The following is a 24,904-nucleotide window of genomic DNA, read 5'->3' as shown; positions in this document are numbered from 1 at the left end:
GCCCCGTTCCAAACCACACTCCACAGTAAGCAGGTGAGGTGGCTTCAGGAGAACCGAAGAAACACTAATTAAAGACATCTGTTAACTGTGTCCTTTACTGTGAGCCTTGGCACTTAGTGACTTATAGTGCATCCCCATTATTACTGGGAAACTCCCAGGATGGGTCTGCATGCTCACATCTTGGCACAGAGGCTTTTATTAACTTCATCTTCAACAGGTGAGATGAATACCAAACTAAGTATCCTCTTACCAAGCGAACGGGGGAAGCCCTCAGCTTCGTTCCCAGGCACCAATCCTTAACCTCTGAACGAGGAGCCACATTTTCCAGCCACTTCGAGTCAAAATTATCCTCAGCGACCCTGTCTCAGTGGCCGCGTCTCACGTTCCCTCCTTTTTCTGTATGTGTATTTTCAATATCCCCAATCCCTGTTTTCCCCTCTGTATTCCCCTCCAAGTTGTCTGTGCTCACTGACACCATATGCTCACCAGCCTCTCCGAGCTTCCAAGTCGAGCATCCACATGCCATTGGACTTCTCTGCGTGCAGGTGCCACTGGCAGCCTGAAGTCCACAGCCAGAGCTGGGCATCTTACTCCTGCCTGCCCACACTTCCCGCGCTGCCAGGGTAACCCACCGGCACCGCCAGTGATCTCTGCCCAGCCGTTCCCTCCTACTGTTTTATCCAGTCGCCCTCTCCAGATGTTACCTTCCTAGCATTTCTTAGAGGGAGTTTCTTTAGAAAGGAATGAGTCAGCACTGCACTGTTTACTCCTTCACACTGACCTGGATTGTACAGTCACATGCACTCATTATGTGATTACTGTGCGCCACTCTGTGTGACTCACATGGGTCACATCATTTCATCCTTCTAATAGTCCTATCAGCTGCAGACAGCACAATTATTCTCTTTTATGTGTGAGGAAACTGAAGCTTAGAGGTATTCAGCAACTGGCTTAAGTTCTCTTCTAAAAGGGGAAGTCATGATATTTAACCCACATATTTCTGACTCCAAAATCTGATCTGGAAAAGTAGGAAATTAGCTGGCATAACAGAAAAATTAAGCACTTGATTTATGACTATTTTTTATACATTCCCATGTTACTTGGAATGTACATAAAATGTTTTATAAAACACGCTTTATCCATTTCTGCTTGTTTCTCCTTTGCTCATGTTCAATGGTCCAATAGCTGAAAATTGCTAGCAACCTACCAACTTTTTAAGGACAGACGTGAGGGAGAAAGCTTAAATCTGGGAACAAGAAGTTCTTGGAATAGCCCAAGCTAGAGGCGTGGCCCTAAAGGCAGGCAGGGAGGCAGGAAGGCCATCATTCCTAAGAAAACTTGAGAGGTGGCGTCATTAGGTTGTGACTAGATTTGTCGGTTCAAGGAGGAATCAGACGACTCCCCTAAGTTTCTATTCAGGAAACCTAGATACCCTGTTTCCCCGAAAATAAGACAGTGTCTTATATTAATTTTTGCTCCCAAAGATGCGCTAGATCTTATTGTGGGAGGTAGAGTAGATTTTATTCGGGGTTGTATACGTAAGACTGTTCATGAAGAGCTCTCTAAGGCAGTAGAGAGAGGTAGGTGGAGGTGAGGAAAGGAACCAGCAGACATTACTGAGCTGAAGCACGGAACCTTGTATTGAATTCAAAGGGAGATGGGAACCATTAGAAAGCTATTACTAGAGAAATGGCATGATTGACAGGAATCATGGGAAATCTTCTTAGCTTCACTGAAGCAAGAAATATTTGGAAATTGTACATCTTGGTTTCTTGACAAATGCCATAATGACTATTATCATAATAGCACCAAGAAGTATTTCAAATAGAAAGTTAAATCACCAATTTAAGAAAAGTTTGTCAGTGGTTTGAAGTGATGGTTTACAGAATTGAAACTCAAACTGACAAGTTAGAAGACATTATACATGCTCTACTAAAACACTGACAAATCTTTTGAAATAGTTTATTATTTTGGAAAAATGTCTCGAAGGAAATTGCCTACATGTCAGAAGCATTTTGAAGCATTCAATGATTAAATCAAAACACTTTCTAATATATACTCTGCCTCAATCCATCAAATGGATCAGCAACTTACATAACCAGTTGAACTGGTCTTGTCTTTACTAGGTGTATTGGATTTTGTAATCAAAGAAAACACGATAATTTTAAGAGAAACATCAAAAGTGCTTTATTCAAAGTAATATCCATCACAAGCTACACATTTCCCTCATCTTTCAGTAATTTGTGGATAACATCCCAATAGAATTTTTCTTATTTTTAGAGACCAAATTTTCCACTTCTTCGTGTTTTGAAGTGCTGCTCAGAAAGTGTGTGTGCCATCGATCAGAACACATGGTCATCTGAAGGAGCAAGGCCTGGTGAATTAAAAAATGGGGTTCTTCAAAAAGCTACCTCACCATTTTAAGTTCCTAACCGGGTAGTAATGCCTGAAGTATCCAAGTTCTTTAGCAAAAGGTTTATCTGTCCCTTAAGCAAAAACGGTTTTCATGCACATAGGTTAACACACCTTTGAAATGCCTCTCTTCAGACCCTCAGAACTGAAACCACCCTCCAGGGACACCCAATCTTGTTCGCTCCGCTGTGACCCAACCGCTGCCTGGCTTTACCCCACCCTCCCGCAGCGCTCCCAGCGAGCCCTTCTTAATTCCAAAGCACCGAGAGCCTGCAGGTGCCAAGCCGAGCAGCCCTTTCCTCAGTCCTTGGAGATCTTGCTTCCAGGTGTATTCTGTTTGACTCAAATGAACATTTATAAAACTTCTCCACAGGTCTAGACATTCTTATGTCGACACAATAGGGGTTATTTTTACTAGAGGCCCAGTGCATGAAATTCCTCCAAGAATACGCTTCCCTCCCCCGGCTGCCTGCACCCGCTTCCCTCCGGCACCGAGACCCGGGCTTCCCGTGCGGCCTCGGTTTCGGAGAAGATTGTCCAGAAGGACATCCTGTCTAATTAGCATATTATGCTTTTATTAGTATAGATAGTTTTGGAGGCTAGAACTCCCGGATGAAGGGCAGGGTCAGCAGGGCTGGTTTCTTCTGAGGCCTCTCTCCTTGGCTTGCAGAGGGCTGCTTTCTCGCTATGTCCTCAAGGCATCTGTAATGTCTCTGTGTCCAAATGTCTTCTATAAGGATACCACCTCAGATTAGAGACCACCCTAACAGCCTCACTTTAACGTGATCATCTCTTTAAAGGCCCTGACCCTAAGTCAGTCATATACTGAGGTACTGGAATCAGTGCTTCGACACAGGAATTATGGGGAGGGAGGGAAAGAAGGTACATAATTCATCCCATAACAGTCAATAGTTGCAAACAACTAAAAGCAAACCTAAGTAAAACAAGAATTTATTGGAAATACTGATCACAGAATCTAAGGAATCCTGGACACCTTAGGAAATCCAGGATCTTGGGAAGCCTGGGACATCAGGCTAAGAGAACAAAAGCAGCGAGTGGTAACAGGAAACACTGTAATTAAAGCAAAGGCCTACCAGCAGTGGATGGGTAACGCACACATTCTTCTAATGACCTGAAAACTGAACCATTACTGGTCTTGTTTCATCCCTTTGAGGTTCAAGGCCTTAGGCTAGGGGTGTCGAACTCAATCAGAGAAGGGGCCAAAATCTAAAATCCAGCCTAAATCGCAGGCCGAATGGTTTACTGAACAGTCATAAACTGACAATGTCATAAACTGACAGCGGAGTGCAGTGATGACAGCGCGGTGCGGGCCACATTGCAAGGCCTGGCGGGCTGGATTTGGCCCGCGGGCCTTGTGTTTGACACATGGGCCTTAGGCTCAGGTGGCAATGGTGTAGCCATGGTTTAACATTTCAATTAAGCAATAAAGGCTATGTATTCTACATATTCTCAGGATGTACAGCCAACTCTGTCTTTCTAGAGTATGTAAATAAAGTCCTGTTTTAACCAGAGGCCGTTGCACAAAGATACATGCAAAAGGCCTTCCTTCCCCTGGCTGCCAGCACCCGTTTTCCTCCGGCACCTGGGACCTAGGCCTTAGCTCTGCCGGGCCTTCAGTCTTATCCATTCCAACCAGAGCGCTACTCCTATAGCTCCCTCCACACCCTGCTCTCCCCCTCAGAGCAGGCATCCCGCCTCCCTGCTTCACACGTGCAAATTAACCCACCTTGGTTGTTGGGTTAATTTGTGTACTCACTACTGATTGGCTGTGGGTGTATTGGAGGTACAGTCAATTTGCCTATTTCTCTTATATTAGTGTAGATATGTTTTTTTTATATTTTTATTGATTTCAGAGAGGAAGGGAGAGGGAGAGAGATAGAAACATCATTGATGAGAGGGACTCATTGGTCGGCCGCCTCCCACATGCCCCCCCCCCCCCCCCCCCCCCCCCCCCCGGTATGGAGCCCACAATCCAGGCATGTGCCTCTGGCTGGAATCGAACCCAGGATTCCGACACTCTATCCACTGAGCCACACCAGCCAGGGCAGTGTAGATACTGCTGAGAGCTGCCTGCTGTGGGGGAAAAGGGCTGATAAGGGCCAGCTGTGAAAGCCCACCGGTGTCCACTATGAAATCACTGTAAATGTTCAAATTTCTGTTTGGAGAGAGAGAGCACTCAAGCAATGTCAGGCCAGAAGCAGAAGCAAAGGTCGGAGGTAGAAAGGAGTTAAGAACTATGAAACAGGCAACTATTAGGAGATTCCAGATTCTCTGTAATCTCCCTTTAGTTGTTCCTGTGACTCACCAGTTTCATGATAATGACTACCAATAAAACTTATAAAAAAGGGGGAGGAGCAAAGTATATCTTTGGCAGCACTAAAAAGAGGAAGTTAAAGCAAACACATCCCGCCCCTACAGGAAGTCTTAAAGGAGAGGATCCCCAAAGAATCCACTGGATTATAGTACTGAAGAGAGGGAAGCAGGCTGGGTCTCTCTGACCTCAGGGAAGAACAACTACAACAATAACGAAAGATTAAAAAAGTAAATAAGTAAAAAAAGAAAAGGATGCCCATCAACCTAGACTGGATGAAGTTCTTTTTTATTTTTTTAACTTCAGAGAGGAAAGGAAAGGGAGAAATAGAAACACCAACTATGTGAGAGAATGAGAGAGAATCACTGCTTGGCTGTCTCCTGCACACCCTACCACGGGGATCGAGTCCACAACCCAGGCGTGTGTCCTTGACTGGAATTGAACCTGGGACCCTTCAGTCTGCAAGTCGATGCTCTGTCCACTGAGCCAAACCAGCCAGGGCAAAGTAAAGTTCTTATGTAGACACAGATATAGAGATAGCGACACACACACACAAACTTAGGATTCTTTGGCATTATCTTATGTATATAGCTAAGCATACAATCAATTGTACTAATTCAGAGGACTCATGCTCCATATGCAAATAGATGAAAAAGATTAAAAACTCTTTCTAGAAAGGCGAGTCTTGGCTCCACCATGCTTCCTAACAGAAAGTTTAAAATAATCAAAAACAACAGCCAAGCAGTGCATGCTTTAAAACAGGGATCCTCAAACTTTTTAAAGTGGGGGCCAGATCACGGTCCCTCAGAGAGCTGGAGGGCCGGACTATATGAACTACTAATCCCTACTATAACACCTCGGCTGCACTCACTGCCCAAAAAACCTGGCGGGCCGGATCAGACTCCTCTGCGGGCCGCATGTGGCCCGCGGGCCGTAGTTTGAAGACCCCTGTTTTAAAAGATGGCATTTCGGTGTGTGTGAATACGAAGGGGCCCCTCACTCATCGAGTATCTTTCCTAACAGGGCCTGCTTCTGTGACGTTAGTGATGGGCCTCTGAGGTCAGACCGCCCGAGTTCAGCGGCTAACGCAGTGGTCCGCAAACTCATGAGTCCACAGAGACAAATATCAACAGTACAATGAATGAAATTCCTTTGGAGAGCCACATTTTTTAAACCTAAACTCCTTCTAACACCACTTCTTCCAAATAGACTCGCCCAGGCCCTGGTATTTTGTGGTAGAGCCACACTCAAGGGGCCAAAGAGTGGCATGTGGCTTGAGAGCCGCAGTTTGCCGACCTCGGGTCTAACGTAACGTGGGGTGCAGTTCTTCCTTCTGGGTTTCCTCTCAGCAGATGCAGAGCGCGAGGACGCCCGCCTCTGTCGCTGGGGAGCTAAGTGCACGGTGCTGTGGGCAGGTCGGTGCTGGACTCAGCACACACTGGGCGCAGACTGCGAGGTGTGCTCTTCACCCTCAGACCAGGCTGGCTGACTTTCAGGTAACACGGGGGATTCTAGGGAGCTGCAGGCGCTTTCCAAAAACCTAAAAGTAATCTGAGAATTTGTCAAAGGAACTCAAATGCTGCCTCCTCCGAGCAACCACCCCGGCAGGCCCCACATAAAAACAAGCTTTTTGCTTATCTCCTCACGTGATGTGGACACCTTCTGCGGAGCTGTTTAGCTCCGTTTTTGCATTCAACTCTGTGATTTGCTTGGTATTTTCTTGTATATTTTTTTATCTCTTTATTAAAATTCTCACTTTGTTCACGCATTGTTCTCCTGACCTCAGTGATTCTGTATTAATCACCTGTCTCCATTTCATTCGTCTGTTACTGGAGTTTTAGCTTGTTGTTTTGCCAGAATACACTAGTACACTTCTCGGCAGTGGAATTCATCCCATCAAAAAGGCATACAGCAAAGAATGGAAAATAGTAAAGGTGGCTTAAGAGACTTAGTACCACATACGCATAATACAGGTCCCCACAGGAGAGAAAGGGGTAAACCTCATTAAATGAAATTCGTGAAAACGCCCGATATTGGGGAAGAAAAAAACATCCAAATAAGACCATTCCATAGAGAAGCACAACGAGACACATTACAATTATTATAATTATATTGGCAAAAGTTAAAGACCGGGGGAGGGGGAGTTAACCAAAGAACTGACAGGTCTGTAAGCATAACCCATGGGCACAGACCACAGTGAGGTGAAGGCCTGGGGGTGAGGGTAGGGGTGGGGGTGGGTTGGGGTGAGGGTGGAGAGGGGGTCAATGAGATAAAAAAAAGTGGGGGCATCTGTAATACTCTCAGCAATAAAGACAAAATGAACATTTTACTTTTCTTCAAAACCTTCCGCAGGACCTGGCCCGCCGGCGGGCCCCGCCCACCCGGGCACCAGCAGGTACCTGGTACCGGCCGTCCCAGCAGCCGGGGGTGCGGAGGAAGCCCGAGGGGGCGGCCCGGAGGGTGCGGAGGGGCCCCGAGGGGAGGTGCGGGGATGACCCCGCGGAGTGCGGAGGCGGCCCGGCGGCCACTCAGGACGGGGACGGCCCAGGTGACCAACCCCTCCGCCGCCGACCGAGGCGAAGACGGACCGAGGGGTGACCCGTCCCCGGCGGAAGGGAACGCGCACGGCGGAGGACTCGCTCACCGAGCTTCCGCCCCAGGCGCGCCGCCGTCCCGGAAGTGGGGCGCGTCGTCCTTCTCCCTCGTCCAATCCCGACGCACGCCGGGCCCGCCGCGGCCAAGGCGCATGCGCACGTCCGCTTCCGGGCGCCGGCACTCCCTCCGTCCCTCCCATAATGCTCTGCGGCGCCGACCTGTCGCAAAGGCCGCGTCGCGGCGGCGAGCGAGCGCCTCGCTTTACGTGCGGCGCGGCGGCGGCGACGGCGGCCCGCGTCTCCCCCTCCTGCGGCGCGCGGGGCCGGGTCCCCGCACGGTGTCCAGCTGCGCCCCAGCCCGGCCGGTGCCACCGCCTCCGCCATGCCCCCCAAGAAGCAGGCGCAGGCCGGGGGCAGCAAGAAAGCGGAGCAGAAGAAGAAGGAGAAGATCATCGAGGTGCGCGCGCCCCTCCCCCACCCGCGCCGGCCCAGGGGGGCCGCCCCGGTCCCGGCGCCGGGCGCGGCCGGGCCACGCGTCTCCCTCCCCGCTCGGCCCGCCGCCCGCCGCCCGCCGCCCCGGTCCTGCCCCCGAGGTCTCGCCGTGGAGACGGGCGCCCCCGCCCCGGCCTCCGCCTCCGCCCACCTCGGGCGAGCGACGCCTCCCGCCGCCCTCCGGGGCTGCGCGGGCCGGCCCTGCCGTAGCCCTCCGGGGGGAACGGGCTTCGGGCTGGTGTGGAAGAGACACGCCGCCCTGCCCGGCCCGACGCGGAGGGAGGCCGGCCCTGCCCGGGCCCCGCGCCCTTCCCGTGGCCCAGAACCGGGGCCGCTCCCGGGCCCACCGGGCCTGCTGCGAGGCGGCTCCCGTTCCCGCCGAACGGCTTCGGGCCCGTCAGGGCCGGCCTCCCCGGGCGCCGGGGGCCGCGTGCGTTTGGAGTCAGGGGAGCCTCGCCGCTGGGACCGCGGGGGTCCGGGTCCGGGTCCGGGTCCGCAGCGCCAGGCGCCCCGTGCTCGGGCCTGTGCGGGGTCAGGGCCCGGCCCCGCCGCCCTGGGGCCCAGGGCCCAGAGGACGCCCTGCAGTGGGTGGCGTTTGTCTGGCGGAGAGATTCCTGGAAAGAGTCCGCCCCCCCCCCGTCACCCCAAAGGGTGTCTCCCCGGGTTCTGCCGGGGCTCCTCACCACTAAAAGAAGTCTCTCCGTGGTTTGGGTGTAACTGGGGAAAGCCGGGCCTTTTCTTCTTCTTTTCCATAAAATATATCCGAGAGGTGGAGAGCCTTTTGCAGGGTAACTGTAGATAGTCCCTTCTTGTTGGAACGCGACCAGAATGCTTTTCCGGAGTCTGAAATGAGGCGTTTGTAAGTGATTTTTTTTGTTTTTATTAAGTTCTGCCGATGTGATTTAATTAGCATGTTTATGACGAGTTCTGTGACTTTGGCCACGTCCCAAATCTGATGCGGCATCTGTATTTTTTATTTTGAGTATGTGTTGGTGTATGTGTGTGTGTGCGCAGAGAGAGGAAGGGAGAGGGATAGAAACACAAATGATGAGAGAATCACCGATGGGCTGCCTCCTGCAGGCCCCACACTGGGGATGGAGCCCACGGCCCAGCAGGTGCCCTGCCTGGGCGTCAGACCGTGACCTCCGGGGTCATAGGTCGGCGCTCACCCCTGAGCCGCGCGGCGGGCACCTGTGTGCTCACTGCCTGTTCCCTGAGGGCTCAGCCCGGCTGGGCACTGGGGGCGCCCCGGGGAGCTGCTCTGAGGGTCGCAGGGCTGAGTACCCGGCATTCGGGGATGGCCTTCTGTCGTCGTCCTGGCGGAGTTTGCATGCCCTGGTTGGCCGTGACGCAAAGCAGAGCTCCCTTGTCAGAGGGGAAGCGGCCTGAGCCAGAAGCAGGATCACCGGGAGGGAAGGGGGCTTGGTTTTAAATAAAACCGAATTCACTTCTGGTGCTGGGCTCTCAGGGAGCCCCCTTCTCTTAGAGTGACTCCCTGTTTCTAAACTCCTTGTGTTCAAACGACCGAGTCTGAAACACATAGTTTCTTTCCTAACCTAACTTTTGGGATCTTACCTCCCTGTTTTTTTCTTAACCGGGATTGGGGGTCGATTGCACCTCTTCCCCCCTCATGTTCCCCGTCTCCCAAATCCAGGTAATGTTGAGGTAAGGTCTGTCCTAAGCCAGGAAAAGGGAGAGAGCTCTTTTCCAGAGCAGGTGCCGGTATCCCAGAGCCGCCCTGTGGAATCAGAAAATTGTCTACCAGCTGGCGGGTAACCTAACCAGGAGTTTCTGGGACGTGGATTTTCACGGTGGAAACAAGGAGGTGGCGTGGAGCCAAATACACCCTCGTTACATCACCTGTCGCTTAAGAGTCAGCACCTGGTGCCTGGCCCGGTTCTCGGTATTTGGGAATGGAGGGAAGAGAAGCCAGGTGTCTCACACAGCACGTTTCTTTCTCGGGGGTTAGCATTATCACCGGGTTTAGCTGGAGGACGCAGGCACAGGAGGAGCAGCTGCCGCCGAGGTGAGATGGCACGTGGCAGGCGAGGATTCAGAGCGGTTCGCCTCTGTGCTGTTTCCTCTGGCGGTAAACCTTGTCACCCAGCCATCCCGGGCGAGTGTGAGACCCACTTTACAATAAGAAAACTGGCAAAGAAGGCCATTTGCTTAGTTCTGTTTGGGAAGAGAATGTGAGCCGTCTGACTTCAGAGCTTCTGCTCTTAAAGCAGGGGTGGAATAAGGCCGTTTGGATATTGATAACATCCTTGCGCCATAGAGAATTATTAGCTTAAAAATGTTTGGTCAAACGTTGCATTAACTCACCCTGATGCCTTGGCGGGGCCAGACCCAGTGATTTCAACAGGCCCAACGTTCCGCTCTTCCTTAAAGCGTCACACGGACAGCCTGCCTTACTAGCAGCTAGAGGCCCGGGGCACAGATTGTGTGCGGGAGCAGCTACAGGCACCAGCTTCCCCCTGGTGCTTCCCTCACAGCCCGGCTTCATCCGGAAGGACTCCAATCTAATTAGCATATTACGCTTTTGTTATAGACTAGAGGTCCGACGCATGAAAATCGTGTACTGGAGAGGGAGTCCCTCAGCCTGACCTGTGCCCTCCCACAGTCCAGGACCTCTCAGGAGATGTCCACCTGCTGGCTTAGGCCCACCCCGAGTCAGACATCGCTCTCGCAGTCCCGTGCTCTCACAGCCCCGTGCTCTCACAGCCCAGGACCCCTTGCTTCTTACCCCCGGCCTGTAGCAGAAGCAGAGAGGCTCCCACTGCTGCTGCACTCACCAGCCATGAGCCCAGCTTCTGGCTGAGCGGTGCTCCCCTGTGGGAGTGCACTGCCACCAGGGGCAGCTCCTACATTGAGCGTCTGCCCCCTGGTGGTCAGTGCGTGTCATAGCAACCAGTCATTCTGCTGTTTGGTCTGTTTGCATATTAGGGTTTTATTATATAGGATTCTGTAGGAGGTTACTTCAAAAGAATTGGACATTTTTAAGTTTCAGTAGCTACGATTACAGAGTGTGATCTGAGCTGATATGCAAATGGTCTGAGGCCTTCACTTCAAATGGTAAGGACCCATCAGCAGGAGCTGCGTGTGCAGCAGGCGCAGGTGGGCAGGACTGGCAGCATCAGGGGCTTGTGTGAGGCTCATGTCCCTGCCCCCAGCACCACCTGGGGATGTGAGGCTCCTGGAGGCCCACCTCTCTGGGGTGATGGGTCACAGTGCAGAAGCCTGTGAAGGGCACAGGCCAGGCTGGGGACCCTGAGTGCATGAATTTCGTACACCGGGCCACTAGTGATAGTATAAGGTTGCTAAGAGGATTCAATGAAGCATGTGTCCAGGAATTTATTTTTATGACTGCTAGGTAAATAAGTGCCCCCTCTCTCTCTGAAAGAAAGAATTTCTGCCCTAGAGAGTTCCAAGAACACGCCTTATCTCTAGACGGGATAGTCATGTGCCTACACGGGGCCACAGAAAGCACTTCCTGCTGTGGGCTGCTGTCCTGGGTGCTGCTTTCCCACAGCCAGTCCTGCAAGGACCACTGGACTCCTGTCTCCTGTGTCAGAGCCTCCCTGGCTCTGCTCTGCAGCCTGGCTTGCTGCTCGGCCGCCCTCGGGGCACGGGCTGGGCCCCTGTGCTCTCCGCGGGCGCTGTGTGTGCACATGCTGTCGTGCTTTGGTCCTGGTGATGCGCTCTCCAGGATCTCCTCCCTGGTCCCCCGGCGAGAGAGAGCTCGCTGTTGTAGACGGGAAGCGTGGCACTCACACCTGATGCACAGGCTTAGGAAATGCAGAATTTTGTGAAGACTGGAAGGAAAATGGTTCAGTCATTGCGCTTGGAGCCACCCTAGGTCATTGTGCCCTATCTTAGCTTATACACCTGCAGAGACCGCACTCTGAGATTCCAAGTAAAAGTGAATTTGTGTGTGTGTGGGGGGGGGGGTGCTGTTCAGCCCCCTGCAGTCCTGAAGCACAGGCTGGTACACACGTGCAGTGGCTTCTGCATGTTTCTGTGCTACATACTCATTACATATGAACAGGTAAAACCAAAGTTTGATTAGAGCCTTGCACATAGTGAGCGTTCCATAGTAGATACTACTATTCCTTTTAATAGTTTTCCCAAGTGACACTGTTAATGTTCCAGATGTAAGGAACATGTTGCTTTTTAGTTAGGAATGCTCAATTTTACTATTTCCATTTTAGCAACAACTGGGTATGACTACTTCTCAGTAGTTTGAGTTCTTTAAATGTAATTGTTTTGAGAGGACAACCACCAAAAAAAAAACCAGTCTAGAACTTAATGTATCTTCTTATGCAGTATTTCCAAAAAATGTGTTCAAAACCGTCCATAGTTCTTCAGTCCCGTGAGGAAAATGCACCAGAGGCAGAGCAGGTGTGAAATTGCTGCCTGCTTCTCCCCTCGGAAGGCTCTCACTGTGCTGAGAATGAGCAGCCCTGTTAGCCAAGCATTTCCTGCACGTACTGAGGGCTCCTCACTCCAGTAGCAGCTCTGCCTTCGCTGTAGCGAGGAACGTGCACCACGGGCGCAGGTGGCAGGGGTGGCTGCACCCCTACTGGTGGTGGAGTCCAGGTGGCCTCTGAGTCGCATGGTGTCTTGCCTTGATGTTTAGTGTTTTCTCTGTGAAGAGCATAAGAGAGACTATGTTTCCTGCCCACAGGAAAGAATGGTTTCCGATATGACTGGAAAAGTAGGTAAGAAATTACTATAAATGGCTAAGGTATTTTATACCCTCTTTTCATTTAGGACAAGACTTTTGGTCTAAAGAACAAGAAGGGAGCAAAGCAGCAGAAGTTTATCAAGGCTGTCACTCATCAGGTTAAGTTCGGTCAGCAGAATCCACGCCAGGTACAGAATATAAACATCTGGTTTTCTTCCCTCACAGCTGAAGGTGTTCGGTGGTACGTTTGCGACCACAGTCCTACTGGACAGACCTGCATCGGTGCAGGCTGCTCAGCAGCCTCTCAGTCCCCCTCGAGCCTTTCTGTGACGGCTCTCACTTCGTCTGAGCCACACTGGCTGCATGTGCTCGTCCTTCACTGCTCACAGTGACCACTCGGTGTCCACGGAGAGGCCCTTTCTGACTAAGCAGTTCTGCAGGGAGTGTCCTGTGTGTGTGTTCTCACAGGCACGTGTGTTTCTCTCTGTGGCGTGGTGTGTTTGGAGGCATATTTCTAGATGAAGGGAAATGGGTTCCAGCTTTAATAAATGTGCTTGGTCCTTTGCGCAGAGATGGCAGCACTTCAGCTTTCCACTGGCAGTGCATGAGTTATAGGAACTAAGAACTAAAGATTTTTTTAAGTAACTGTCACAAGATTTAGCAGTTTTGTTTCCTTGTTTAACCACACCGTTTAACATACACTGAGAGGCATTGTAAAACTGATGTGAATGTTAGTGTTACAGTCACTGGGCAGTGAAAACAACTATATAAAATCAAATGTTTATGTTATACCTGGGAATATTACAGGTCGCACAGAGTGAAGCTGAGAAGAAATTAAAGAAAGATGACAAGAAGAAAGAATTGCAAGAGCTGAATGAGCTGTTCAAACCTGTAGTTGCTGCTCAAAAAATAAGTAAAGGTAAACTTTACATTCCAGAAGTATTGTTTTATCAAATGGGGTTCATGTTTGAAACTCTTCATTTGTTTTGATTTATGTTCAGATCATAAGCTGATTGTATCTGCTATGAAAATGATACTCTCTCTGTCATTATCTATCAATGACTTTCTCGCAATTCCTTTACATATGTGCACAGCTGTGTCATTGTACAACATTTACTCCAGCCATTAGCCCCCCAACTTAAGGCAAAATTAATGATTTAGTTGCTTTGTAGCATCCCGTCTTCGGTAGTATCCGAGGCAAACCAAGGGTTCTCTAAACAGAGCCCACCCTCTGGGCAGTATACCTCCTCTTAGATTCCCTTTGGCTCGGCTCCTGCCTCATTACTGCAGCTGGACACGTGATATGGAGTAACTTATGTGTGTATGGTTCCTCATCGCCTGTGCCCCTTTGTTGTTTTTGTTTGGTTGGTTTTGTTTTTGTTTTTTGTAATAAAAGAAACAAAACTGTATATAAAATTCAATAGAAGAACTTGAGAAAAATGTCATAGGAACCCCCCATAAGTGGTGTTTTCCTCTCACCCCGGTGAGTAGGAAATGACAAGTTAACAGAGCAGTTTATCTCACCTGGAGCTTAAGCTGTGCCTTAGGACCTGCAGAGCGAATTACGCCTCCGTGTACCGTTTGCACAGGTGCCGACCCCAAGTCTGTGGTGTGCGCCTTCTTCAAGCAAGGGCAGTGCACCAAGGGGGACAAGTGCAAGTTCTCCCACGACCTCACCCTGGAGAGGAAGGGCGAGAAGCGCAGTGTGTACATCGATGCCAGAGATGAAGAACTTGAGAAAGGTATTTTTAAAACGTTTTCCTAAACATCAGCGTCTCTGGGTTTGTAATCACTAAGAATATTTAGTAACTTGAAGAGTATTTTGGTATTAGTAGACTGTAAAGAATAACTTGTGTTTTGTTTGTTTTCATAAAATCGGACTTTATTGCATGATGCCCTTGGATTAAGCAGATGAAGATGATTAAATGCCAGTCACTTCTTTTGGATGTGTCTCAGCTTTTCTTACAGTACTGCCTTCTCATTGGCCTGCCTGCTTAAGGTTTGGGTGAACAGTCTCACCCATTGATGCTTACCTTTGGTGTCTGAAGAAAACACATTGTCACAGGTGCTGTCAGACAGCCTCCTGTGCACGGAGACGGCAGTGTGTGTGGGAGCAGCAGATACAGCACAGTGCTAGTCTCCCTCTCCTTCCCTTAGATACCATGGAGAACTGGGATGAGAAAAAGCTGGAAGAAGTGGTGAACAAGAAGCACGGTGAGGCGGAAAAGAAAAAGCCCAAAACGCAAATAGTATGTTCTTTTCTTGAATTTGAGTGGACTTATCTTTAGGCACAATCTTGTGGCAAGGTGTTTGTGCTGTTTGGGGTTGTATTAGGATGGGGGGGCGGGGGGCGGGTGTGTGCACTGCCCATTTGTTTGGGGAATGGACACGTGTAGGCTACAGAGTTAAATTCTTGTTCAGAAGTCCCATGCGAGAGCGTGTCCCCAGCCTCGGTCCTAGTCTTCTCACGTAACTGAGTTTATGCGAGGGGCCTTGACAGCGGTGAAAAGCAGTGTGTTCGGGCACTCAGAGCATGCACCTTTACAGAAAAGCACAGCCAGCAAGCTGGACGGCGCTCCGCTAGTCTGAGAGCGTCGGGTGGGTCCGAGGGGGCGTGCACCCTCCTCTGCGTCTCAGCTCCTCTGCTGACTCTGGTGCAGAGGAGTCTCCGGCCCCTTTGACTGGCCTTTCCAGGCTCACCAGAAGCACCTGCCCTTGACCTTGCCGTCCAGGGCTGTGGGCTCTTTCCTGCTTTGGGAGGGAAGCGGCCCTTTTTCCTGCCTCTGCCTCCCTCCTCGGGTTGTAGCCATTGGCTCTCCAGTGTCCTTGGAGGGGAGTGGGGGTGGTGTGCCCGCACTCTTTGGCCTTCTTTTAACTTTCCTGTCTCAGTTTCCCTAGTCCTCCTGCCCGGGAATTCTGTAACAATTTTACTTGGACTTGTTGTATTTGTTCAGGAAAGAAATGTATATCTGTTAATTTTTCCTTCTTATTTGTAAAGTTTATGACCTGAGGCTTCGGTACAGTTGCATCTTGCACCCATTTATGTTCCTTTTTTAATTCATTTGAGAGAGAAACATCAATCAGTTGCCTTCCCCACTTGCCCTGACTAGGAATCAAACCTGCAACCATTTGGCACACGGGACAATGCTCCAGCCCAATGAGCCACACTGGCCAGGGCCCATTTGTGTTTTAAGGGTCACTGTGCTGTGTGTTCCTTTTGTACCTTGCTCCCTCCTAAGATCTAAGAAAGTCCCTATAATTTCACGTAATTCAAATCGTGCTTATGTCATTGCTGCATGGGATTGGTTTTTAGGTCAAACCAAAGCAAAATCATTGGTTTTATTTCTTATAGCAGTTATATTTTCTCTGATTTAAAAATCAGACTTCAGATTACATTTACAAAGGCTAAATGGAGCAAGTCCTTTTGTATAATACAGAATTTACAAAATTGTCAAAGACAGAGTTTAACTAGGTCCTCTTTGAAGAGCAGTTACTGTTAAGTATTTTAAGATTAACTCATATGTACATTTCTGTACACAGGGTGCTCTGCAGAGTGGTAGCCTAAGGTTGTAAGAATGTACTTGTTCTGTGTACTTCAGCATTGACCTTGGAAATGGACTGTACTGAGCTGCTGCTTGTGAATACTGCTGTCCCTTAGGTGTGCAAGCATTTCCTTGACGCTATCGAAAACAACAAATACGGCTGGTTCTGGGTGTGCCCCGGAGGGGGCGATGATTGTATGTACCGCCATGCACTTCCTCCTGGATTCGTGTTGAAAACAGATAAGAAGAAAGAAGAGAAAGAAGATGAAATTTCATTAGAAGATCTCATTGAAAGAGAGGTAACCAGTATCTTTTCCACCATAAAAAGAAAGGCAGTATTTATTATGAAATTTTAATATTTACCACTTGGGGGCAACAGCATGTTGTTATGAAAGGGAAAAATAGGATCTTCCCCTGAAGTTGCCTTTTTAAGTTTCTTTACATGTAGATCTAGCCATAATCATTAGCCAAGTAAGACATTAATTTATAATTACGAAATGATTTTTATGTACTAGCCACTGAATTGCCAAATAAGTTGTTTCCATAAGATTGATATACTAGTTTTATCAGTTCATTAAAATGCTTAGTCAGTGTTCACATTGATGAATCTGAGAGGGAAGTGGAGGGGTGGGAAAGGGTTAGCCAGAGAACTGACACATTCACCTGCACGGCCTGTGGACGCCCAGGAGTGTGGTGAGGGCCTGGGCGGGCGGAGGGGCGCCTCTGTAATACCGGCAGTCGTGAGTGTGAGTGTGTGTGTGTGCGCGCGTGCGCGCACTTCTTACTATTTTTTTTCTTAACGAAGGAGACAGAATGGGGGATTCAGACGGTTGAACTTGAGGTGTTTGATGTTCCCCCGATGTCTTACTTCTCACCATTTTGCTAACCATTCCCGCTGTGTGGGAGGAGGCTCCAGGGGAAGAGGGCTGATTGAGACCATGCCAGCGGCCCGCTCTGGCTCGCACAGCAGTCAGTCTGGGTTACCCATACAGCTCTGCGTGTGGCAGACCTGTGGAGATGACATCGTACACTGTTTCTCTTACCGCCTCTGGGTAACTCATGCTGTGTGACTGTCTAGTATTGGGACACACACACCTGTTCCTAAGTGGACATGCTGCTGGCGTCTCCGCTGGAGGTGACGCGGTGACAGGAAGCACAGACCGGAGTCGGGGTGCTGGAGTGTGTGTCTTGGTTCCCCCACGTTGGGGTGCAGCCTTCGGGAGAGGCCCGTCGGCGTGGTGGGGACTGTCTGGCGGCGTCCAGAGGGTCCGTTCCCAGGAGTTGCTAGTTGGTGGCCTGAGGAGCAGGCGGCATCTTTGCTGGCTCGCCGCCTCCGGAGGAGCACGAAGGACCAGGCGTGCTGGCCCTGCCGCGGGGCTCTCCGCCGTTATTGCTTTCAGCATTGACTTCCCTTAAGCTCCTCATGGCAAGTTCACTCCTTCGTTTCACCCAGAACCTAGTTCAGTGTGGAGTAAGCGTAAACCGTTTCACTGGACCGTCTCCCGAGCCGCCGGGCAGAGGCCTCGCCCAAGAGAAGCCGCGGGCGGGCGGGCGGGCGGGCGGCAGTGACTCCTCTCTCCACAGCGCGCCGCCCTGGGTCCGAACGTCACCAAGATCACGCTGGAGTCTTTCCTCGCCTGGAAGAAGAGGAAGAGACAAGAGAAGATCGACAAGCTGGAGCAGGACATGGAGCGAAGGAAAGCCGACTTCAAGGCGGGGAAGGCCTTGGTGGTATGTTCTCCGGGCCCAGGCGACGACTCCTCCTCTCGTTTACCTCAGTGCCGGCCGAGAGCCGGCACCAGAGTGTTTGCAGCGGCCTGAGTCCCTGTCTTTGTGTCCGAGCAGATCAGTGGCCGCGAGGTGTTTGAATTCCGTCCTGAGCTGGTTGACGATGACGACGAGGAAGCAGACGATACCCGCTACACGCAGGGAGCCGGCGGGGATGAGGTAAGAGCCGCGGGCACCCTCTCGCTGACTGCGAGGATGGAGTGACAGTGGAGCCGGGGGTAAGAGTGCCCCCTCCAGGGCTCCGCTCCGATCCTGACTCACCTGGGAATCGCGTCCTCTGTCTCCCCCTCGTCTCTATGGGGCAGGCGCCCTCTCACAAGAAGCTCGTGAGAATCACAGGAGCCAGGAAGTATATTTCCTTCCCAGGACGAGGGAGGTGCCTGCTGTATAGTCCAGTGCTTGGGTGTTAGCTGGGAGAAGTATGTGTTGTATTCTCCCTCTAAAGAAAAGGGGACTTTGTTTAATGTTTTTACTAAAAGGAAATCATGAGACAGAAATACTTACTGAAAAAAATGTAGTCCTGGCTGGTGTCTTGATTGGTTGGAGCGTCATCCTGGACATCAAAAGGTTGCAGGTTCAGTTCCTGGTCGTGGTGTGTGTAGACGTGAACCGGTGTTTCCTCCTTCCTCTCTGAAAAGGGGGAGAAATGGATAAAAGAAAAATTATAAATTAAAAACGAGTGCAGAGTGGGAAGCAGGAGGCAGTAGCACACTCATATGATTGTAGGCAAGCTTAGTAATAGCAGAGAGCTGACTATTTTGTATGTTTATAAAATTCTGGCTTCTGGCTTACAGTTGAAAGATAAAAATATCGTTTTCTGTGTGTAAGAGTATGACGTCAGAGGAAGTAGCTTTAAATATGGCATTGCTGTTTTTTCAAGAAGTTTTAAAAGTAAAGTTTGACAGTAAATCATTTGTTTTCATTTGACCCAGTAATGACTGTTTCGTTAAGGTAAAGACGTAAGTGATGGAAAGTATCCTTACACTCCCTGTCCTGTCCTTGTAAAGGTGGATGACTCCGTGAGCGTCAATGACATAGATCTAAGCCTGTACATCCCGCGAGATGTGGAGGAGACGGGCATCACGGTGGCCAGTCTGGAGCGGTTCAGCACGTACACGTCCGACAAGGATGGTGAGTGTGCCAACGCGGTGACTGAACCAGGAAGCTGCCCGAAGGGGATAGACCGGCCTGACCGCCCTAGGTGCCCACAGGCACCGACTGGTAGTGGGAGCGTGTGGTTGGACCGATGGTAGAAGCCCCGGGGGGAGGAGGCTGCAGAAGTGGTGCGTGAACCAAAGCAGAAGGGACAGGAATGAGTTTGGACTTCATGTGGGCGGAGGTTTTGGTGTCAGCAGCAGCCCTTGGCCCTGGCTGGGTGCCTTCCTAGGTGAGAGCCTCGTCCTGCACACGGAAAGGCTGGGGCTCCAATTCCCCGTCACAGCACGTAGGGCAGGCACCCGTCAGTCTCTCCCTTCCTCTCTGAAACCAGTGAACACGTCCTGGAGTGAGGATTTGTTTAAAAGGAAAGGAAAGATGTAGGTGGCATTGGGGGCTCTCCCTCTTGGGAGCACACCGCGCCTTTCACCCTGCTCCTTCCCTCTCCCCCTCCCTCTCCCCTCTCCCCCCTCCCCCCTCCCAGCTCCAAGGCCTCTTCTTTTCTTCTGTGACTTGTCCCCACAGCCCGCTGGCTCACGTCTGCCTCTGTCTTCTGCCTCTAGTGTCCTAAGGGAAGTGTCCCTAGCTAGAGGGGAGAGCGGCATTGTCGATGCTGTGTAGGCACGAGGGAGGAAGTGGTTAGAAAGGCGTTGAGCTGAGTGAGGGAAGTGCCAGGTGCGGCAGCCGGACGAGGACCTTTTGGAGCACAGCATGGGGTTAGGGAGTTTCAGGGAGTCAGTGGGGTGGCTGGGGAATGGCTCCTCAGTTGCCGTTCGGGAGGGGCTGTAGGAAGGGGTCCCAGAGTTCATCGGCTTGCAGTGGTGAGGAGGGAGGGCGGGCATGGTCAGGCTGGGCTCTTGGGTGCGAGGAAGCCATGGCATCTGCAGGCCATGCGCAGAGAGGGCCAGGAGAGGAGGAGGAGACGGGACAAAAGCTAGAAGCACAAACAAAAGGCGTTCAGCGCAGAGGACGAGGAGGCAGGTCCGTGTCAGGGGCTGTCAGCCGTCCTCTCTTCACCCGAAGGAGCCCTGCGGGGCCTGGAGAGGGGAAGGGCTGGCCGGGTGCTGTGAGTGGAAAAGGAGCAGGAAGCTTACCAAGGCGGAAGGTGAGAGAAGGCTGAGGCTTGTAGCCGTAAGGAAGGCCAGTGTGACGTGGGAGCTGGCTGCCCTCCCGGGACCTGAGCCTGCTGCCAGCAGGTGCCTGGATGCCGGTCCGTGGCAAGGGCTTCCAAGGTCATGACCCCAAGGCGTGGTTGTGGGGTTCCTGCAGCCTGTGGGTCCAAGCTGGGCCATTGCACGGTGTCAGGTCGGGGTCGGTGTTGGTGTTGCTGAGCAAGGCCGGGCCACGTTCTTGGTTCGCAGGTGAGGACGGGCGGGGTTTCCAGCGTTGCCATCGGTGGTTTGATTGCTGCGCAAAGCAAAGCCAAGTGGCCACTTACGTCAGATATATGTTGTTACAAAGACGTGTTACGTGGGTGTGGACTGTTAAACCTTGCTGCTGGGCCCTGGAGGAGCAGAGTTGTGGGGGGTAACCTTGCCTCCGAGGTCCGAGCCTCCGAGCAGGCAGAGGGGACGGTGCAGCACGCCCAGCTCAGCTCCGCTTGCGGTTCCTGCTGTGGTTCCTGCTGGCGTGGCCGCAGGATGGCGGGGGCAGTGCAGTCCCTCTGACTGTCAGTCACTAACCGGGCAGGGTTCTCACGCACTGCCATTGCCGTTTTTAGAAAACAAGCTGAGCGAAGCCTCTGGCGGCCAGACTGAGAACGGCGAGAGGAGCGACGTGGAGGAGGACCTCGGCGGGGAGGGCCAGGAGAACGGCGTCTGCGTGGCGGTGCCCGTGGACGAGAACCTCTTCACCGGGGAGGACCTGGACGAGCTGGAGGAGGAGCTGAGCACGCTGGACCTGGAGGAGTGACCGCCGCCCGCGGACCTCCGCCGCCAGCACGAGTCCAATGGACCGCATCCATTCCTTCCACCCAGAGTGCAGGATGTGCGCCCGCCTGCTCCCGAGGGCTCGCGTCCTCCAGGAGACTCCTCCCTCGTTCCCTCCGGCGGCTCCACCCCAGGAGTGCAGGTAGCGAGGGTGGTGCCTCGGGACAGAGGCCGTCGCTGTCACTGCACTCAGGCCTTGTCCTGCTCCCGCGTCCGCTGTCCTGGCATGTGTCACTGCAGGACACGGTGCAGTGAGGGCCCTTTATTTAATGCCGTCTCGTGGTGGTTCTGTCCTCTTGTATTTATGTGTTAAGACCGCCTGGAACCTGGCGCTGTGCCGACTCCTGCGGCAGCCGCAGCGCAGACTCCGTGGTGTGTTTGGACAAGTAGGTGGACCTTTAACGTGAAACTTCTTTAACCTGACCCGTCAGCTGCAGTGCCTGTGGTGAACTGTTCTCGTCATCTCCCTCTCCTTTTTGCCAATAAAGTTGTAAATAAAGACCATCGTACGTCAAACCCACCCTGGGCTTGTTTTTAAGTTTTCTGGGGGAGATGTCTAGGTGTTTCTAGCTGGAGGGTGTTAACGGGATAGCTTTGCCGTGACCTGTCCCCGCTCTCGGTGCTGCGCGCAGGCTGAGGACCGGCCCTGCTCCTGCAGCTGCGGTAGCTGAGGCTGCACGGAGCCTCGAGGACTCTGCCCGTGGTGGGCAGCTGACCGACCCCATCTGAGTGAGCTGGGGAGGTGGGGGGTGCATGCTGGGTTTGATTATTGTAAAGGGGGTCAACAAACCCCCAAAACTCTGGGCCGAGAGCCTTTGACCTGGAGGCCCCCTGAAACATTAGGGTAATATTCAAATGGCACGAGATGCTGATGACATCTTTAGTTCTAGTTATATATTACTTTTACTCAAGTGTCTTTTCAGAGGCAGGCATTTCTGTTATTTGCAAATACAAGTGGGTGCGTCGGGGGGCCAGGCCTAGTCCCGTTTCTGCTTAAACCTATGCACTAGCTTCCTCGTCTGCATGGAGACTTAGGGTGCTCTGAGTGTGAAGGCCGAGGACAGGATTGGGAGTCTCAGTAAGTGGCGATGTCAAAGGCAGAAAAGAAACTGCTGCGGCTCAGTTCTGCCATTCCCACTTTGAAATGTGGCACCTGCGCTGTACTTCCACCCTGTGACAGGGGCAGCACCTGGAGTACTTCTGTGTAAAAGACTGCTCAGTTCCAGCCTGTATCTGTGGATTGTTCCCTTTTTGTGAAAAAGTTTCAGATGTTATTTATTGCATTTTAATAATAAAGTGTTCTTAAATACCGAACGAGCTTATATCTAAAGCTAAGCTATACCCAGCCACGCTTTTTTCCTGTTTTGAAACCATCTAAAACTTTTCCTAAGAATCGGCTCATAAAAGTTAGAATCCATTTACTTTAGACCTTAAATTGTATGGGGTTTTTTAATGTATATAAAGTAGGCCTGTGTAAATCAAAGCATGCTAAAGGATTTTTGGTGTTTAAATTTCAAGTATCAATACCTTTCAGCAAGCATGTGAATGCTATATATGCTCGGAATGCAAAAGCACTTTAATCTGGAGAAAAATCAAGATGGAAAAATAAATCTACCTCTAAATAACATAGGCCCCTATATTATTAATACCGTAGGTCTGAAATTGGCTCTTTGTTTTTAAGCATCACTTTCAAGTTCGTTTTTTCTTACAAGTGGCTCTCCCATTGTAACCCAGTCGATCTCTAACCCATTCTCAGCTTCGTTTTGAAAGGGTTTGTGGTTCAGAAGTTCAGAAGCCAAGCTGCACGCCTCCCACGGGAGGGGAGCTGGCCTTGCACTGGCTTCCGTGTCGGCGGTAACCGGGGCTTTTCCCTGTGCGGACTGGGCTTCTGGTCTGGACCACTCACCTGCCCTGCTGTCTCACACTCACAGACAGGTACGGCTCAGCACGGCCCCACGTCTGCCAACCTCTTTCTAATCAAAGTGAACTGCAATTTTTTTCTTTTTTTTTAATGAAGGGGTTTTATTTTTATTTGATTCTTCTTTTAAATTTCTTATTGGTTAAGGTACTACATATGTGTCCTTATCGCCCAATTAACCACCTCCTATTCCCCAAATTTTTTAATTTATTTTTGCACAACCAGTTTATATGATACTCTAAGCCCGCCATGGGGGAACTGACAGTGAAGTTGTATGATTGTATCATATGTTTTTAGCGCCTGAGTGAGATCACTAACCATTGATTGGTTTAGAATGGGGTAGGAATAAAACCCTGGGGTACACACCACGTTTTTGTTGTTGTTTTTTATTTATTTTATTGATTTTTTTTACAGAGAGGAAGGGAGAGGGATAGAGAGTTAGAAACATCGATGAGACAGAATTGTCGATCACCTGCCTCTTGCACACCCCCTACTGGGGATGTGCCCTTGACCAGAATCAAACCCGGGACCTTTCAGTCCACCGGCCAAAGCTCTAGCCACTGAGCCAAACCGGTTTTGGCTACACACACCCTTTATGTATAAGCAATTTCAGAGAAATACAAGATGAAATAAGATGAACATTTCTTGGAGAAGACCAGATACTACTATGTTCAGAAAAATAGTATTTCTTCAAAACAGTATTTTTTTAAACGTTTGCAGAGTATTCAGATCTTCAAAAGATGATTTTCGAATCATTTCTGGAAATTTTAGTTAAGAGAAACAATATGAGAAGAATATAGAGAATAAGTAATGATCACCTAACCCACACCCCTCCAAAATGCCATTCAGAAAACAGGAGCAGCAGCACTGGAACTGAGGCTTTCCTGAGTGGGTTTAGCTAGGAGCATTTAAAATTAAGAGGTGTGCTTAACACAGTAAAACCAATCACCTTGGGCTTCATTATTCTATCGTTTTCATTAGAAATTGCACCTGGTCACACTTAATGGGCTGTGGGCTGTCTAAGCGATGGAATGATCCTATATAAAGGCCTCAGGATATTATATCTATTACCTACAAAGATCCAATACCTCTGATGGGCCATTTTATCACCAAAAGATGACTTGATATTTAAGTATAACAACAATGATTAACCAATGGATTATTTGATTTGGTTATAAATGTTGGTTTCAAGTAAAGCAAGCTTAACAAACTAATAAGCAAGTATAAACATTAAATCCTCTAGAGTGTGACCAGTGTATTTGACGTGAAATAAATGAAAACGTGGATTCCTCCAGGTTTTGCTAACGGGAGGGATCCCAGCTCGTTCTTCCTGGCAGAAGGGCCTGGAGCGAGTCTTCAGAAGCCTGCTCCTCTTTTCATCTTCGCTTCCCTTTGATAGCGAGGATCAGAGGACCCAGTGCAGACCAGCTGTCAGGACTCGTCCCGCAGTGAGCACAAAGCCTAGGGCCCCGGCGGGAGCCAAGGGCTTCGAGGCGTGGCGCGCGCTCCGGCTGCTGGCAGGCCCCTTCTTGTTCCGGCCTCTTTACCTGATGGATGGCGTGCACGGGAGCTGCTTCTGGCTTGTGAACCGGGAAGGGGTGCCACTGTGAGAGACAGACAGCGTGTGGGGATTTGCTGTGCCAAGGCCGTCAGACTTTCCTGTGCCGTGGTTTTGCGAAAGAGACATCTTTCCGTTGAGCTTTATAAAACGAGTTATTTAAAAAGGATTCAGTAAGCCAAGTTCCAGAGAGCTAGGGTGACAGAACTGTCTGAATTAGTTTCTCTGATTAAACTGCTGGGTCGGCCAGTGGTCGGCATCGACCTGTGAACCAGGAGGTCACAGAGCCACCCTCGGTCAGGGCACACGCCTGAGCTGAGTGCTTGACCCCCAGGGTGGGGCGTGTAGGAGGCAGCCGATCAGGGATTTCATCACTAATGTTTCTATCGCTCCTCTCTTCCTCTCTGAAATCCATAAATAAGATTTGCAAATATATTCTGTCATTCCATAGGTTGTCTTTTCACTGTGCTGATTGCTCCCTTTGATGTGAAAAATGTT

The 24,904-nt window shown here is 50.7% G+C and overlaps 1 protein-coding gene and 1 long non-coding RNA gene across 2 annotated transcripts; both read left to right on the top strand.

The window, feature by feature from the left end:
- The first annotated feature begins 2,190 nt into the window (after positions 1–2,190).
- On the top strand, positions 2,191–7,409 carry LOC311626706. The gene is made up of 3 exons (XR_014795755.1): positions 2,191–3,600; positions 3,810–5,488; positions 5,689–7,409. It is a non-coding gene; the product is annotated as an uncharacterized lncRNA (long non-coding RNA).
- A 144-nt stretch (positions 7,410–7,553) lies between these two features.
- ZC3H15 (zinc finger CCCH-type containing 15) lies at positions 7,554–21,446 on the top strand. Its single transcript, XM_084892456.1, has 10 exons — positions 7,554–7,795; positions 12,604–12,705; positions 13,325–13,436; positions 14,107–14,259; positions 14,675–14,766; positions 16,176–16,358; positions 17,644–17,790; positions 17,905–18,006; positions 18,855–18,978; positions 20,723–21,446. The coding sequence occupies exons 1-10, from the start codon at positions 7,721–7,723 to the stop codon at positions 20,911–20,913; spliced, it is 1,281 nt and encodes a 426-aa protein (XP_084748582.1). The 5' UTR covers positions 7,554–7,720; the 3' UTR covers positions 20,914–21,446.
- The last annotated feature ends 3,458 nt before the right edge of the window (positions 21,447–24,904 follow it).

The sequence above is a fragment of the Pipistrellus hanaki genome (assembly GCF_964339955.1).
Source record: "Pipistrellus hanaki genome assembly, chromosome: 8".
NCBI lineage: Eukaryota > Metazoa > Chordata > Mammalia > Chiroptera > Vespertilionidae > Pipistrellus > Pipistrellus hanaki.
The sequence above is the reverse complement of the archived record's forward strand: the minus strand, read 5'-3'. Positions and strand labels throughout refer to the sequence as shown.